Source organism: Drosophila albomicans, chromosome 2L, assembly GCF_009650485.2.
Source record: "Drosophila albomicans strain 15112-1751.03 chromosome 2L, ASM965048v2, whole genome shotgun sequence".
In the NCBI taxonomy this organism is placed as follows: domain Eukaryota; kingdom Metazoa; phylum Arthropoda; class Insecta; order Diptera; family Drosophilidae; genus Drosophila; species Drosophila albomicans.
The window spans coordinates 18,956,096-18,973,448 of record NC_047628.2 but is presented as its reverse complement, the minus strand read 5'-3'; the positions used below and the strand labels follow the sequence as shown (position 1 = coordinate 18,973,448).

Sequence of the window (17,353 nt, the reverse complement as noted above, 5' to 3'; positions counted from 1 at the left end):
AAGAGAGCGATAAAGAGAGAGAGGGGAAGGGAGAGAGTGAGAGTGAGAGAGGGCGAGTGCCGAATGAAAAGGAGGTGAAATCAGAGCAGAGAGTTGCCTTATTAAAATTGTGTGCAGAGCAAGTCAAATTCTGTGGCCAGGAAATCTTTGGCAACAATGGAGCCAAAGCAGCGGACAACAAGCAATGCGCAGATTGTGCAGATTGAATATAATATAAGTAGAAAATAACTATAAATATCATATTGCAAAATGGCCAACAGACACCGTACGCTGCACTCGGACGCAGGAAGCAGGACGATGGACGATGGGACATGAGTCATCCACAAGCTAAGCACAGTGACTGCCTGATAATAATGCTGATAACAAGCAACCAAACAAATAGGATAGTTGCAAGTTGCAACGCAAGAACGAATAGAAATATACCCTGGAATTACAATTAAATTAAAATTGGAAAAGTAAAGATACGAAGACATCTTCCATTTAAAATGTGATTTCAAAAAAGTAAGGATAGTAACTCTTATAACTTATAGAAAAATTCCTAAAATATTTTTCTACTTTTATTCAAGTTGTCGTTAGAAAATTGAATTTCAAAAATTTTATATTATATTGTATATTAATTCAGAACATTTAGAAACTCCTTTTATCAAATATATTTTTAAATAAGTCTTTACTCGCATTTTTTAACAACTAAACATTGAAAAGAGTCTATTAATAAATCATGGCTATTATTATTAAAATGGCTATTCTCCTCTTTCTTTGCATTTTTTTAGACAAATTATAAACATTCCAAGGATTCTCACATTATGCTTATACATATATTATAAGCAAATTCAGTTTTACAATCAACATCAAAATAATTTATTTTAACTTTAACTTTATAATTTCTTACTTAAAAAAATGTGTCAATTTCTAAATTCGACTTTCTTTATATTGCAAGTAAACTAGATGGTCTTACATCTCCTGCTAAAAAGTACAGGGTATAAAGCAGCTTGCTTGTATTTCGAATGGTCTTGTCGTTGTGGCATCTCTATCTTTCAAATTCTATGCTGCCATATAATTGAATTCTAACCCGACGCGCCATCTCCAGGGTAATAAGAAGCAGCAGCAGCAGAAGACGGACACAAACAGAACGAGAAACGGTAGCAACAACAGCAGTTGGGGGTAGTTGCAACAACTATCAGTCAAGCAACCAAAATGTGATGTAGAAAAAAAGAAGCGAACGAGCGTTGTGTGCGCTTTTCACTAGTGAAAAATTCAATCAAATTGTATTGTTGTTGATAATAATAATAACGCAGCTGCCTGCTGCTGATTATGATGATGATGATGATGAGTAACGCAAAGCGGCTTAAGATATGCTATTCAATAAATCAAACGGCCGCAACAAAGCGCGACAATGGGCCGCGGGCCATGTCATTATGTGGGCAAATTGGTGGCTAACTATGAAAATGATTAGCATTGTGTGGCACAGTATGAAATATTTAACTGGGCAAAATGACACGCTGCGGCCGGAAATTGGAATTTGTTTGTCCGCACAATTTATTTGTTGTCTGCTGTACACACAGTACACACAGCACGTATACGCCCTGTTGCACATGCACAATTAAATACCCTAACAGTTAATAACGCAATACAACTTGATTAATTCGCAATTGCAGGGTATCTGTTAGTCATTTATCAAGTGCGTAGCATCAGCTTATTTGTTAATTATGCCCAACAATGTCAAAATTGTACAATTGTTGGTCAGCGAAAATGTAAATCAATTCCCCATGCTGTTAATTACAATTGTTCGAACGTTCAAATGAAATTCACAAAATTATTTCGACGAAATTATCGCATCATATAAAACAACCGCTGCACATGCAAATGAATGCTAAATGTTATATGTATATACTTCAGCTTATAGATCAATTTAAGCGCAGCCCCGAGAGAAGTTGCGGAGCTTTTTTTAGACTTGAGGTAACTGCGCAATTGAAACAAGTAAAACAGCTCAAGCTCGGACTGAAGCTTCAGCGGTGAGTGGGGTAAATAATAAACCAAATATCTGTACACTTGCAAAGGTCAACAAATCAAAATTTATTGAGTGAAGATTGCGAGTACTTAAGTAGGAGTCTTTAACCTGCCAGCTGCTGATTGATAAGCAGACTCAGCGTCTAGCACAGCAATCTGACTTTTTTCTCGACAGCAAAGGAAAAATCAATCCATTCTTTCCTTTATTTTCTGTGTAAGGATTTAAAGTCAATGCTGTCTGAGCTGACTGTGTTCAGTACGCCCAATTGCGCCTCAAGTTCGTATTACCAAGACAACAGACAGAGAAGATCTCAGCAAGTCGATAGCTCAAATATCATGCAACAAAATGGCAATCAGCGTGTATAATGCGGCCCCAAAGACCGCCTGACTGACAGACAGGCAATGCAGTAAATACTTTTTCAGCTTGTTCTCCCCCCAAGCAGAGAGGCTAATGAACCGCTTATGTGCACTATGTTATAGTCTGACCACCCAAGCACGAGTTGAGGAGACATAAAATGCGAAATTATTTATATAAAGAAAGTAAAGGCTAGTCAGCAACTCAAATTGTATCAATAATTTAAGATTCTTCAAATAACAAAATATTTCCATGAACAAAAACTTATTTACATTGTTATTCGATGCGTGTGCGAATTGTAAATTTAAGCTTGTATTTAATTTAATTACAATGCAACAAAACCTTTATTTAAAACTATGAAAAGGCAAAGGGCAACCACTGATTACACAATGATAGTTCTATAGCTATGTAATTTCCCTAGGAAACATTCATTTAAAATACTATTGAATATAATAATTGTAAATTGAGACTTTAATTGAATTATGAATTATAGAACAATGAACAAATCAAAGGGTTTATTAGAGTTGAAGTTCAAATAAATGCAATTTTACTCTACATTACTTAATTAACTTTAAGTGAAATGAAACACCATTAAAAACGCATAATAAGAACTATAAAGAAAGAATAAGTAAGTTATAGTCAAAAGTGCTTAACTGTAAGTTACCCCGGTATTTATTTTAAAATATACCAAATTTAAATACCGCAAAAATACTTTAAAAATATATACCAAAGGCTGTATGGCATTCAAAATTATACCACAGAGTACAAAATATAAAAAATTGTCAGCCAAACCTCCATAAGGCCCATAGTAAATTGGTGTTTTTTCCCATACAAAAAGATTTCTTAAAGGAATTACACATTTTTTATCCGATCGAAACCTAACTTTCAGAAATCTTAAGGACTATAGTTATTATTGTATCTACCAAAAAATTACGCTGTATCTTCACTTGTTATCGACTTGCGGGCAAAAGTGGGCTTACAAAAAATTTTGAAGCACACTTGATCTGCGTGCAAACATAACAAGTACTGTCGAAATACAATATATAACTCTATCTCTTATAGTCTCGGAGATTTAGGTGCTTATACGGAGATGGCTTCTTCTGTCTGTTACATACATTTCCACAAAGTTGTAATACCCTTCTATCCTATGGATAGCGGGTATAACAACTATTCAGAATGAAAAGCAGTCTATAGTAATTAAAGCAATTTTAAATTTCTAAAATGTTACTCAAATATGATTGTTAAATACGTAAACTTTTTCTTAAATACAACTAGCATTAAACTTATTTAAAATCTAATCTAAGATCTTAATGGCAACCCGATTTTAAACCAAGTATTTCTTGGATAAGAGAGAAGTGTAAGAGAAGTTCTAAGAAACACCGCTACATTTTTTCATTCTAAAAAGTCCATTCAACTGCAAAATGAGTCACCTCGCAGAACGTCAAATAACTGTGCCAGCTTTCAATTAAAAGCATTCGCAATAAATCTAATTAAATTAAAGAAAAGCAGAGCAAGTTCCAGACCCACAAACACACAGAAATACATATAGTACATCAAAGTACATTGGTACAGACTCAGCATAACACACCCAAAACAAAATTCCCAGAGTTCAATTCAACGGCTAGCGAAACTGACGATCAAAACAAAATAGTTTTTTCTATCTCTACAATAATTATTGTTGACGCTTCCAGTTGTTATTTTTTTCTAAGCTTTTTGCCTGACGCTGCGAACTCGTTTTGAGTTTCACTCAAAGTCGATTTGTTTAAATAATTTACTGAGCAAAGCTTTGCGTTGGATTGCACTCAAAACAAGAGTAGAGAAGACGCCGCCAACCAGAAGCAAACAAACAAAATTCGATTTCAGTTATTCAGCGGCAACGAAAGTGTTCAAAACATATCTCGCGTCTCCCACATTGTGTGTTCTTCGCAATAAATAAAGTATAAATAAATTCGCAAAAAGAATTTCTATATATTTTTTAAAAAATGCTGCAACAAGTGTTCGCTTCTCTGTTGATTGCCATGTGCCTCATGCACAGTGGTAAGTTTCTAGTTCTAAGTGCAACACAAAATGTGAAATCTGCGCATTTAGGTCAACGATTATTATGGAAAAACTCAAAACTCAAAACCTGTTTCGATTTCCTAACATTCAAAATTTAACTTATAGTGAATTTGATTTGAATAAAGCTATGAAATTAAAAAAAAAAACAACAAATAAAATAAAAGAAAACAAAACTAGTTATTCGAATATTTCTAATAATCTTTTACATTTTACATATATCATTTGTCTTTTTGAGTTAAATATACGATGACATCATTAATACGTAAAACATTTCTATATGAAAACTATTTCGGAATTGGCATGAAATTCATTTTCTGCACGTATTGCTTCCAAACAAGATATATGTATGTACATATGTGTATATAGATGTCTTTATATAAATACTGTAGTAGCTAAATAGAGACACATGATAATTGACATTGTTGTTCCATCCGAGGGCGTTACATAATGAACGCAACGTAACAGAAGGCGGCTCAGGTAAACTGGTTGTAACTGAGCAAATGTGAGAATAATAATCTGTCAAGTGAATATACATTCTCAATGTTAAACTTGTCTAACGTGCTCTTCTTTGTTCATTTACAGCAACTGCTATCAAGTGCTATCAATGCAAATCCCTGACGGATCCCAATTGCGCCAAGGACAAGATCGAACCATCTCTCAATGTTCGACAAGTGGATTGTGATCTCGCTCTTAAACCAGCCACCATGGAACAACTGCAGCCGGTGACCAAGTGCAACAAGGTGGTCACAAGTGGTAAGTGAAAGCTAAACAAATATAGCTCGCCTCATCATTTGCAAATACAATAGAAATAGACGCCTCGAATATAAACAAATAAATTCTTTCGTGATGTCATTGCGTAGATACGTCGCATATAGGAGGCCAATGCCAATTAACATACAGAAAAGTCTTGATAGAATAACAAAAGTCATACGTGAAACTCAAACAAATTTTGTTGGATTACGCATTGTATTTTTTTGTATTTGAGGCTGCTAACTCGTTGCGAATGTAAATCATCTGACTTTTATAAAGCTTTTGTGTGGGTTTAACATTTGGTTGGTTGAACACCTCAATATAACAAAAATCTCAGCTATATGCAATACGTCAATGCAAATACGTAAACAACAATTAAAAAGAAATTGAGCTAGAATGAAATAAAGAAATCTTTGAGGCGTGCGAAAGTAATATAATACTAACTAATTAAAAACCAGATTGAAATACCAAAGTTAACGAAAGTTGAGATCATCGCAACAATTTGAGAGAATTTCGTGGAATTTTATTTGAAGATTATCAGTTGATATTTTAGTCAGTTCCTGAAAATAATAATAATTAACGGTAGACGTATATAGAAATGTAGTATTAGAACCTGTGTGTACAGAATATAAAACAAAGGATTTATGAATATAATACCCCATTAAGTTCAATGACTTTCTCAGATAGATTAACAATTAGAAATATTTGCATTATAGATATTTCCTTGAAAGCATTAAATTCTAAATAAATTAGAAAACTATCTCGGTGATAATTGTTTAAAATGAATCTTTGCGTTTTTATTGATATGCAAAAGCATCAGATTGTTAACGTATTAAAAATTAAATGTATCTCAAAGCTTTAGACATTGAAGCTTTAAACAATGCATTGAGAGAAGCTCAATGAGTTTTATTTACATGCACACATCGGAGCTTTTAAGCATGCATTTGATTGGCTGCACAAAACTGTAGCTTCAACTCATTTCACTTCCCACATCCAATTGCTTGCATTGATTAAAGCTTTTAAAGCTTCTCTGCGTAATGAAGAGAAGCTTTGACCCGCTGGCTCAGTTGCAATCGACGCTAGCGATCTAAATACCTGAAGTTAAAATAATTATTAGATTTCTATATGATAAGCGAAGTGAATTTATCAATTAATTGAAAAATTCAACACAATTATTGCAGTTATACAGCATAAATGAGAATTTTATCAATATCCATTAATAAATTAAATCAAATTCATTCAATGAAAAATTCCATAAGTAATTTTTCTTTTGAATCAATCCCAGACTAGAAGCAATTAAAATGAATCTAATTTTTAAAATTTTTTTCCTCAGATACCGCCGGCCAAATTGTGTCACGTGACTGTCACTTTGAGGTGATCGGACAGAAGGAGAACGAGTGCACAGTGTCGCACAGCCTCAAAGTGGAGAAATGCTTCACCTGCAAGGGAGACTTGTGCAACGCCTCCGAGTCTAGCGCTGCCAGCCTTGTGGCATTCAGTGCAGCTGCTTTGTTTGCTATGTTCGCCGTGCAAATGGCACTTTAATAAAAAAAAAAAACATTGTTCTAACTTATAATTGGTACAATTTTTGTGAAATTTAAATGTCGTAATGTTAATTGTCTTTTTTTTAATAATAAACATGTAAAAGAAAATGGCGCTTGTCAAATTATAAATGAAATTGAAAAACAAACCTTTCATATTGTTGTATATGCAAATTACCAAAGAAAGCAGAAAGCATGTCATCCGCTTCCTTCCAATAATTTGAATCAGCTTCCACATTCATGTCGAATAATTTGGTTTTTGCACGAAAAATTAAACAGAAGAACACGCAACACAAAAAAAAACCAAAAAAAAAACACAAATTTAAATGGGGCAACACTGGCAACAATGACAAAGCGGACGAGAAGTAACGGCACTTTTGCTGCACACACAATATTTGCACAAAATAAAAATACATGAAAAAACGCATTAAACGTAGGCGCACAAATTGTTGTTGATAAACAAACAATGCCCACGGTACTCGACAATATTTTACACCAAAAATGTAACTGCAATAACAAATTAAAACCGTTTAAACACAAATTAAAACAAGACACCGAAGCGACGCGACACTCGCACGAACGAAGATAGAGAAGGAAAGGATGACAAAATTGCAGCATAACGATAACTTTCCGATCAATTGCCTCAACTTGACGAAAGCCATTAAAGTGAATAGAAAATTCAAAGTCGATAGGTTAATGAGGAATAACAAAATTGAAGTAATTATTTCGATTATTTAGTTTGCAAATCGATAGAACAAAGTAAACAATTGAAAGTGGTTTCGAACAATTAACAAAATTGTTAATTAAATACACAGTGGAAATTGGTTTCAATTACTTTGTCATTTATTTCGGTTTTCGCAACAAATGTTGCTTTACAAATAAAAATTTTGTAAATGTGTTCGTTGCTTAAACTAAAAATTATGCGTAAAAAAGCTGCACACAAAAAATGCGGACAGCAAATATAAAGATGGACAATAATAATGTTGAGCTTAAATCGTACGGAATGTGAACTAAAAGAAGCGAGATATGTTTTCATCGAAAGATTATGAAGTCTGGACGGACATTAGTTACATAGTTTTTAAGTTTACTATTCGAAGGCACACATATTACACACATAGCATTTGGAACTAATCCACTTGGGGCTATTTCCGAAGGAAATGAGCGACTAGTCCAACAACCAGGGTGCCCAGACAAACGCTGAGGAAGCTGCTTTTTTGCAGCGCTGCTCCATTGCAGCCATCTTTGCTGTTACAGGTGCAATACTCCATGAAGATGTTATAGCTGCCCGTGCGCATCAAACAGAAGCGTTCATCCCCCTCAATTCCTGGCTCTCCCATATAGGCGCAACTACGGAAGTAACGCCATTCCCCGTGCACCTTCTGACGGATCTTGCGACACATGGTTGGACGCACGCCCTTCAAATGCTCCAGTTCAGGTGCCTGATGGCAATCGGTGATGGCCAATGTGCTGTTGTCGAAGGGATCTCCGCACTTTGGATCGTTATCCGAGCGACAATCCCAGCATTTGATGGCATAAGCTGCGGGCACATGAAACACACAATTAATGAGTTTGTTTTGTGTTTGGTTTTTTTCACACTACGCAGTCGCAGGCTGCGCATGCGATTTACCTGTTTGCAGCACGCAGCCCAGCAATAAGGCGGCCAGCACGCATTTCTCTATTGGTTGCATTTTAGATCAGATTTATAATTAATAATTTTATATGCTGGTTTGCAAGCAATAATTAACGAAAACAAAACGCGAACACCGCCCTAAAAAGTATGATGCGCTTGGGGTGACCGCAACTAAGATTGTCAAAAACTACTATTTAAAGACGCAAAATATACCAAATATACCAAGAGTAATAATTCCATAGCTGGTTACACTTGCGTGTATACAATTCAACATATAAAACTGTGTCAACAGGTTTTAACAAATAAAGTAGAATTGTTTTCACCATTTATTGAAGTGATTTCTGTAAAAATACATGTTTTTTAAATCGCTTCTCTACTTTTTATAAAAATGCACCTGCTGCGTGATGTGGTTGCTAGGGCGACCAGTTCCTAATTTAAATTAACAGTTGAGAGTAGCGCGGTAACATTTGTATTCTTGCTGTTAGTCGAGTGCTACTGTTAGCGTGAGGAGCAATGCTGTTCAGTCTTTATTTGTTGCTCAACACATATGCACGCTGCTAACGTTGCTTAACACTGCTCGGCATCGTAGTTAAATTTTTTACTTTACATCGAGTTCAAGTTGCACAAAGTTGCTGCTGAAAAAAACTGTGAATTTTGTTAGCTCTACATTCCCAACATCGCGCGTGCTGTGTGAATGATAGCGTTGACTGCATTATTAACCAAATACACGATCGGTATTATGAGCAATCTAAGCAATGGCAATTTGCAACAACAGAATCAACAGCAGCAACAACAGCAGCCGCAACAACAGCAGCAGAATGCTGAAGCGGGCGCGGGGGCGGCTGCGGGTGCAGGTCAGGAAGCAGGTGTAATAATGCCAGCACCTGGCCTGGGCATTGCAGTGGGTGTGGTGCAGCGACAGCGACTATTGATACAACAACAACAACAGCTGCAGCATCAACAGAATCCTGCCGCCGAAGGCAGTGGATTGGAACGCGGCAGCTGTTTGTTGCGCTATGCGAGCCAAAATAGCCTCGATGAGAGCTCCCAGAAGCACATACAGCGACCCAATGGCAAGGAGCGCGGCACCGTGGGACAATACAGCAATGAACAGCACACCTCACGCTCCTTTGATGCCATGAACGAGATGCGCAAGTAAGTGTGAAAGAGATAGCATACTATGTGTATACACTTTTGTTTGTGTTTATTTTGGTCTTGGCAAAAATATGAAATTAATTGCTAATAATGTGAACGATGGTCAAGTAGCAGCAGCATCATCACCCTTCTCCTTCACACACATGCATTTTTTGCGCATTACGCTTTGTTTGTCCGTTTGCACACAAACATACATACAAAAGTAGACAAGTGTCGTGTGTTTGCCAGTGTGTACACACACACACACACATTTATTATTATTGGTGTTAGTTTTATTTGCTTTTGTCAAGAGGCCATTCGCATTAACATTCGACTTTGTAATGCGTTTTTATGCTTTTTGTTGTTGTTTTTGTTTGCTCTTCATTTTAAATTTTTGTTCGCTAATTTAACGTTTCATTTTCACATTCATATTTCTAATGTGCCCTTGAACTTGACGACAGTTTATTGTTTTGTTTTTGTGATTTTTTTTCATCCTCTTTTGCGTTTTCGTTTCGTTTCGTTTGAGTTGATTTTATGTATTTATTCGATCACTTCCCACTTCCGTGTTGTATCATCGAAATTGGGAACTGTCTGTGTAAATGGAAAACTACTTTGGTGGAAACTTTTTGGCGGCAAACTCGTTTCTTACCCTCATTATTGTTGCTGTAAGCCAATGCCCTAAAAGCGCTGCGCACAGTGGTCCAATTATATTTTAACTGCAAAGTGTTTTTGACACCATGACATTTTTTATTGAAAAGTTGCCTAACTTGTTTAATATGTTTTTAATTATTACGCACAATAAGCAGTCCAGTCAACTTTATTGTAAGGAATTGCATTTTTATATAATATTGAACACAATTTATTTAATCTAATTAATACGTTTGAAAATGTCAAGACAGCTTTGTTTTTAATTCTAAATTTAATAACAATACATATTTGCATAAACACATATTTAGATATAAAAGGTGTTAAAAGTTGTCGAAAAAAGGCCTCAAATGCCATCTATTATGTACATATGTTGAATGCTTACAAAAAAAAGATTCAAAATGGAAATTCAAAATTAGAAAACAAGTTAATCTCAAACGTATATAAATAGAAATTATTGTTATAAAATAAACTTTATTATGTCCAAGATAAGATACTAAATTCATCAAAATGATGTTAAGATTTTAAAAATTTGTTTGAATATTTTAGTTTAAATTGCATTTAACAATATATGCCAAGAAATACAGATCTTAAATAGTAAAATACTCATTGAATATTTCGCTATAACAAACTGTGATCTTGCATAACTTTACTATAAAACTCGTAGAATGAATAGAGTTCAACACACGAGTTGAATTTAAGTGCTTTGCGAATCGAATCCGGCTATCAAGTCATAATTATTGCTGAAGGTTAGATTGTGGTTTTTAAAAATATTATATAAACAAGCCTTAACCAACTAACCGATAATTAATTCTCTCAGAGATGGCAGATAACAACAATTTAAATTGTTGAGGGTATTTTTATACCCGCTACCCATAGACAAGAAGGGTATTATTTGTTTTTGCTTCTCCCTCTTATGCTTCCTTAAATATACATTTTAAGTACAAATATAACATGTCAAAGTATGCATTCGTTTATCATAAAATTCTGCTACTTGCCTATGTAAAATACTTGTGAATTGATTAAAAGCAAATGTATGAAGTCATATTCAAATCAGTTTGCTTCACTGTTTCAGTTTCTTGATTTCTTTTTCGTTGTTGTTTAGACCTTATAGAAAGTGTATGCTAAGCTTTTACTTGCTGACCTTACTCAATATGCCATACTTAATGTCTTTATCTTTTTTTATTGCAGACAAAAACAACTTTGTGATGTCATTCTGGTGGCTGACGATGTGGAGATTCATGCCCATCGCATGGTCTTGGCTTCCTGCAGTCCCTACTTCTATGCGATGTTCACCAGCTTCGAGGAATCCCGCAAAACTCGCATCACATTGCAGAGCGTCGATGCTCGAGCTCTTGAGCTGCTGATTGATTATGTCTATACATCGAATGTGGAGGTGAATGAGGATAATGTCCAGGTGCTGTTGACAGCTGCCAATTTGCTGCAGCTCACCGATGTCCGAGATGCCTGCTGTGATTTTCTACAAACACAATTGGATGCCAGCAATTGTCTGGGAATTCGTGAATTCGCTGATCTGCATGGCTGCGTTGAGCTTTTAAACTATGCCGAGACCTACATTGAACAACATTTCAAGTGAGTATCGCCAATCGAATAAGTATCCAATAAATCCATCAATCATTGCAATTACTTGCAGTGTACTTAATTTGATAACATGATGTTTAGGTTGCGATCTCACACCCAAAAAGATCATTAGTTATAATGACTGCAGTTATTTTTCAATGTGTTTGCTAACAAATCATTTTCTACAACGAGGGAACTTTACTATGCTTTTTTTTTTTAGTTGGCCCAGGTTTTAAAACGATTTATTACGCTGCACTTTTTAAAAAGTTAACCGCAAATAACTTTATAATTAAGGTGCAAAGTAAATAGTTTTTTTTTATCATGCACTGGTTAGATTTAGTTCTGTCTGTTTTCAAATGATTATAAGATATTTTCTTCTAAAGTAAAAATATTTTGACGAGAGTGCTAGAAAATTGAGTAAAGAGAAAATAACTCCCATTTAGTTTAATTTTGTCTAGACAATCTTATAATTGCAATTGTAAGTTCGTTTCAAAGAGTTTAGTACAGTATTGTTTTGGAAGTTATTTATCAAAAGTTCCCAGATCATCAAATATAAAATAATATAATGATAATAATATATAAAAAAGAGTTGTTTATTACATCTCAAATACTTTTTAGAACCTTTAAGCCTCTTATATTGTAATATTTTTTAACGTATTGAGAAATAGTAACTTAAAATAAGAGTTTATAAAATAAAAAAAATACAGCTCATCATATTTTTACATTATATTTTTAGTTTTATATATTTCACTTCAAGTTTAGATTTTATTGAAAACACCTTAATAATAGAGCCTTTTAATTTTTTTTTTAAATGATGGGTTCGAAAAATAATCGAATAATAAAGTTTGAAAATATGTATCTAAAATGAGTTTCTTAAACAGAGTTGTATCAGTATTTCCAAGTTATATAAGATTGCCCTGAAGTGCAGCCTCAAATTCTAAACGCCTTTTACTCGCATTTTCAAAGCCTTGAAAAGTGTATTCAACTTGTGACACATAATCAAGAACCAGCTCTAACTAACTAAAACCAAATTGGATCACATGCTATATATTTATTTAGCTTATGCATATAATTAATTGTTTTAATTTACTGTCACATTTCTAAAATGTTTTTTTTCTTGCTCTCTCCATACACAGTGAAGTGATACAATTTGACGAGTTTCTGAATTTGACGCACGAGCAAGTGATAAATTTAATATCGAACGATCGCATCTCGGTGCCAAACGAGGAGCGTGTCTACGAATGCGTGATCGCCTGGCTGCGCTACGATGTCCCAATGCGAGAGCACTTCACCTCGCTGCTAATGGAGCACGTGCGTCTACCCTTCCTCTCCAAGGAGTACATCACTCAGCGGGTGGACAAGGAACTGCTGCTCGAGGGCAATATTGTGTGCAAGAATCTGATAATCGAGGCGCTCACCTATCATCTGCTGCCCTCGGAGACCAAGTCAGCGCGCACCGTGCCCCGCAAGCCTGTTGGCATGCCCAAGATACTGCTGGTGATTGGTGGCCAGGCACCGAAGGCCATACGCTCTGTGGAGTGGTATGACTTGCGTGAGGAGAAATGGTATCAGGCCGCTGAGATGCCCAATCGTCGCTGTCGCAGCGGACTCTCGGTGCTGGGCGACAAAGTCTATGCTGTGGGCGGTTTCAATGGATCGCTGCGTGTGCGCACTGTGGATGTCTATGATCCGGCCACCGATCAGTGGGCCAACTGCAGCAACATGGAGGCACGTCGTTCCACCTTGGGAGTCGCTGTGCTCAATGGTTGCATCTATGCTGTGGGCGGCTTTGATGGCACCACGGGATTATCGAGTGCCGAGATGTATGATCCCAAGACTGAGATATGGCGTTTCATTTCCTCCATGTCCACGCGACGCAGTTCTGTCGGTGTGGGCGTGGTCAATGGCCTGCTCTACGCTGTGGGCGGCTATGATGGTTTCTCGCGGCAATGTCTTTCGTCGGTGGAACGCTATAATCCCGAGCTCGATGTCTGGACTAGCGTTGCGGATATGTCTTCGCGTCGCAGCGGTGCTGGAGTAGGCGTCTTGAACAATATACTCTATGCTGTCGGTGGTCACGATGGGCCAATGGTGCGCAAATCTGTGGAAGCCTATGACTTTGAGACGGACACTTGGCGTTCCGTTGCTGATATGTCCTATTGTCGTCGCAATGCTGGCGTTGTCGCACACGATGGACTCTTGTATGTGGTTGGAGGGGACGATGGCACCTCGAATTTGGCTTCGGTTGAGGTTTACTGCCCGGACTCGGATAGCTGGCGCATTTTGCCAGCCTTGATGACCATCGGACGCAGCTATGCGGGAGTCTGTATGATAGATAAGCCCTTGTGAATGGAAGAGCAGGGCGCATTGGCACGGTAAGTTAAAAAAATTTACATTTATTGATTATAATTATATATTAACTCGGAACTTGGAACTCAATGCTGTAGCTAGAACAACTAAGGCTTGCAGGCAGTATTAATTTATACTACATACTATTCAGTATTAATTTATATTATACTTTTAATAGAAATATATTTTGAAAAATATTCAAATCTACTGGAAGAAACTTTAGGAAGCACATTTCATTAGCTAAGATTATGAATTTTAACTATTTACTGAAAAGTTACATATACTATAGTTTTTAAAGAAGTATATTTTGTAAAAGATTCAAATCAACTAAACTATTTTCAGTATTTCAGCAGTTTATACAATTCAGTATTAATTGATACTTTAGTTCTTAAAGACATATATTTTGTAAAGCATTCAAATTAAGTTTGGGAAACTCTTATAAATCTAATTTTAATTGCCACCTTTAGACGTAAATTCCATTTGATTTGATGCAAATTAGTCGATCAATTTGAAAGCTATTTTTATGAAATTAGGCGGGGTTTCTTATTTTTGCTGTCGGCATTGCAGATTGTTTTTGTTGACCGGATGGCATCATAATATCGTATAGCTCTCATAGACAGCAAAGTCATGGTGTTGTATGCAAATTGTATTTACTAAACACAAATTTTCGGCGATATAATAATATTACTTAATGCGATTTCGAAAACTTGTGTTATTACCCTATTTACCTATTAAATATTTCATATATGGCATATTCAATTTCCGAAAATTTTGTAAATATATTAAAACAAAACTTTCTATGATGAATTGATAGACTACTAAATTCCAAAGTTACCATAGACAATAGTTTGAATAGACCTCTTGTTTAATGTATATACTTTTGTTGATCACTGAATCGCTTAGTATATGATTATCTTCTCAGGACCTTGCACTTTTGCATATTATTTTCTTATTTGGCTTAACTCACAGTGTAGGAAACTTCTATCAGAATTTAATTGTGTTTCATGCGTCTTATTTCTAATACTTCATTAATTCATTAATGTATAATAGAAAACAGTCGTATATGACATGTAGTTTAGCAATTTAATTGAAGGCATCTTAACTTTTTTTTAAGAGCTACCACCTAAAATGCCAACTCACATCTTCGCTTACCTTTCACATATAACAAACATTGTTAACCTTGCTATTTTTGTGTATGTTTTGCAGGCAAGCGGCCTCGCTGGCCATAGCGCTGTTGGATGATGAGAATAGCCAGGCTGAGGGCACCATGGAGGGCGCTGTCGGTGGTGCTATTTATGGCAATATTGTGGCTGCTGCTGCAGCAACGCCGCCAACACCAGCACAGCAGCAACAACAACAACAGCAGCCAGCCATTCATCCGCATTATGAGAATATCTATGCGCCAATTGGTCAGCCGAGCAACAACAATAACAACAACAACAATCAAATTGCTGCCAATGCCCCTGCTAATGTTGAGGAAGCTCAGCAACCACCGCAACAACAACCACAACAGCAACAACAGGCTGCGGCAACTGAAGCCAATCAGCCACAGCAACAACAGCAACAGCAAGCACAACAAGCTGCACCACCGCAACAGGCACGCATCTTGCCCATCAATAGTTATCGCAACGATTTATACGATCGCTCGTCGAGCACAGCAGGTGCTTACGATGTGCCACGTGCCGTTCGCTCCGGGCTCGGCTACAGACGCAACTTTCGCATTGATATGCAGAATGGCAAGTAGTCAAAAGTAGTCTCTGATTAACAGCTTAATTAATTGCGTTTCTTTTTAGGCAATCGCTATGGCAGCGGCTTGAGATGTGCGCCACTTTATGCCAGCAATCGCACCAATTGCCAGCGACAGCGCAGTTTCGATGACACCGAATCCACGGATGGTTACAATCTGCCCTATGCGAATGCCATGCGCTATGAGAACATCTACGAGCAGATACGCGATGAGCCGCTTTATCGCACCACAGCGGCTGCCGCTGCTGCTGCGGCGGGCAGTCGGGTGCCGCTCTACACGCGGCTGGATGTGTTGGGCCATGGCATTGGCCGCATCGAGAGGCATTTGAGTTCGTCGTGCGGCAACATCGATCATTATAACCTAGGCGGACATTACGCTGTGCTCGGGCACTCGCACTTTGGCACCGTGGGACACATACGCTTGAATGCAAATGGCGCCGCTGCACCGGCGAGCAACAGCAGCTGCACGGTGCCCAATTGTCAGGGTTATGTGAGCGCAGCTTCCGGAGTTGCGGGAACAAGTGCATCGGCTGCTGCCGCGGCTGCTGCAGCAGCTGCTACAGAGTACGGCAATGTCAAGGTGCCGGTGAAGAACAGCGCCTCGTCGTTCTTCAGCTGCCTGCATGGCGAGAATTCACAGAGCATGACCAATATCTATAAGACGACAGCGGCAGCGGTCGCTGCAGCTGCTGCTGCTCATCACACGTCGCCACTCACACCCAATGTGTCCATGGAACGTGCGGCACGCTCTGCTTCGGCGGGACCTGCCACAGCTGCAATTTCAGTGGCAGCCGCTGTAGAAGAGCAGCAAATTGCAATAGGCGAAAGTGTTGGCAGCTCCACAGCTTCAGTGCGTCCAACGGGTGCCATACCCAAAGTGAAGACAGCCAGCAAGGCGGCCAAGGAGTCGAGCAGCAGCAGCCACAGCAACAATGCAACAGCTGCGGCATCATCTTCAGCTAGCTCGAGTGGTGCAGAGAAAGCCACCACATTAGGAACAACCGCCAAAAGCGCAACTGTGGCCAAGAAAACATCAAGCAGCGCAACACGTTCAAATTCTTCAGGTGATGCTGGGAATGGCACATTGAATCGCATATCGAAATCGAGTCTGCAGTGGCTGCTGGTCAACAAGTGGCTGCCACTTTGGATAGGTCAAGGACCTGAGTGCAAGGTAGGAACACAAACTTGTTATAAATCTTATATATATGCTTCATGACATTAGTTTTTCGTATATTTTACTGCTAATACTGCTTATTTATATTTTATATTTACCATTTAAATTTAATCTATTTTCTGCTTGCTTCTTTATTTGCATCATTTTACTTTCACTGCATCTTCTTTATATATATTTGGTTAAAGCATCTCCCCATCACTCGTTTTTGTAAATAATATGCATGACAATTTAAACTATTGTTAGGCCTCTTCAACAATCTGTCTTCGTTTGATTTTAATTGATATTGATGTTTTATTTCTTAAACAAATAATCATTCTTGCAGCGAACAAGATTTACTAAACTTGTAGAAAATTTGATCCCTTTTAAAATGCTATTTTTAGATT

General features: G+C 37.3%; 3 protein-coding genes across 7 annotated transcripts in view; 2 read left to right on the top strand and 1 right to left on the bottom strand.

The window, feature by feature from the left end:
* The first annotated feature begins 4,210 nt into the window (after positions 1-4,210).
* On the top strand, positions 4,211-6,966 carry LOC117565494 (uncharacterized). Its single transcript, XM_034244601.2, has 3 exons — positions 4,211-4,399; positions 5,003-5,173; positions 6,504-6,966. Exons 1-3 carry the CDS (start codon positions 4,345-4,347, stop codon positions 6,713-6,715), a joined length of 438 nt encoding a protein of 145 aa, XP_034100492.1. The 5' UTR covers positions 4,211-4,344; the 3' UTR covers positions 6,716-6,966.
* Positions 6,967-7,532: 566 nt separating this feature from the next.
* Positions 7,533-8,514, bottom strand: LOC117565493 (uncharacterized). Its single transcript, XM_034244600.2, has 2 exons — positions 8,339-8,514; positions 7,533-8,248 (listed from the first exon to the last, which is right to left on the bottom strand). The coding sequence occupies exons 1-2, from the start codon at positions 8,397-8,399 to the stop codon at positions 7,854-7,856; spliced, it is 456 nt and encodes a 151-aa protein (XP_034100491.1). The 5' UTR covers positions 8,400-8,514; the 3' UTR covers positions 7,533-7,853.
* A 391-nt stretch (positions 8,515-8,905) lies between these two features.
* Positions 8,906-17,353, top strand: part of LOC117565489 (ring canal kelch protein) — a 60,647-nt gene continuing 52,199 nt past the window's right edge. For 2 of the 5 annotated variants that reach the window (XM_034244593.2, XM_034244595.2), the window contains exons 1-5: positions 8,906-9,496; positions 11,312-11,713; positions 12,838-14,076; positions 15,257-15,786; positions 15,844-16,967. In XM_034244593.2, the coding sequence (XP_034100484.1) occupies positions 9,036-9,496; positions 11,312-11,713; positions 12,838-14,076; positions 15,257-15,786; positions 15,844-16,967 (3,756 nt within the window). In that variant the 5' untranslated portion in view covers positions 8,906-9,035. The remainder of the gene's footprint in view (positions 9,497-11,311; positions 11,714-12,837; positions 14,077-15,256; positions 15,787-15,843; positions 16,968-17,353) is intronic. The other 3 variants (XR_004571883.2, XM_034244594.2, XM_034244592.2) reach the window with 2 other exon arrangements.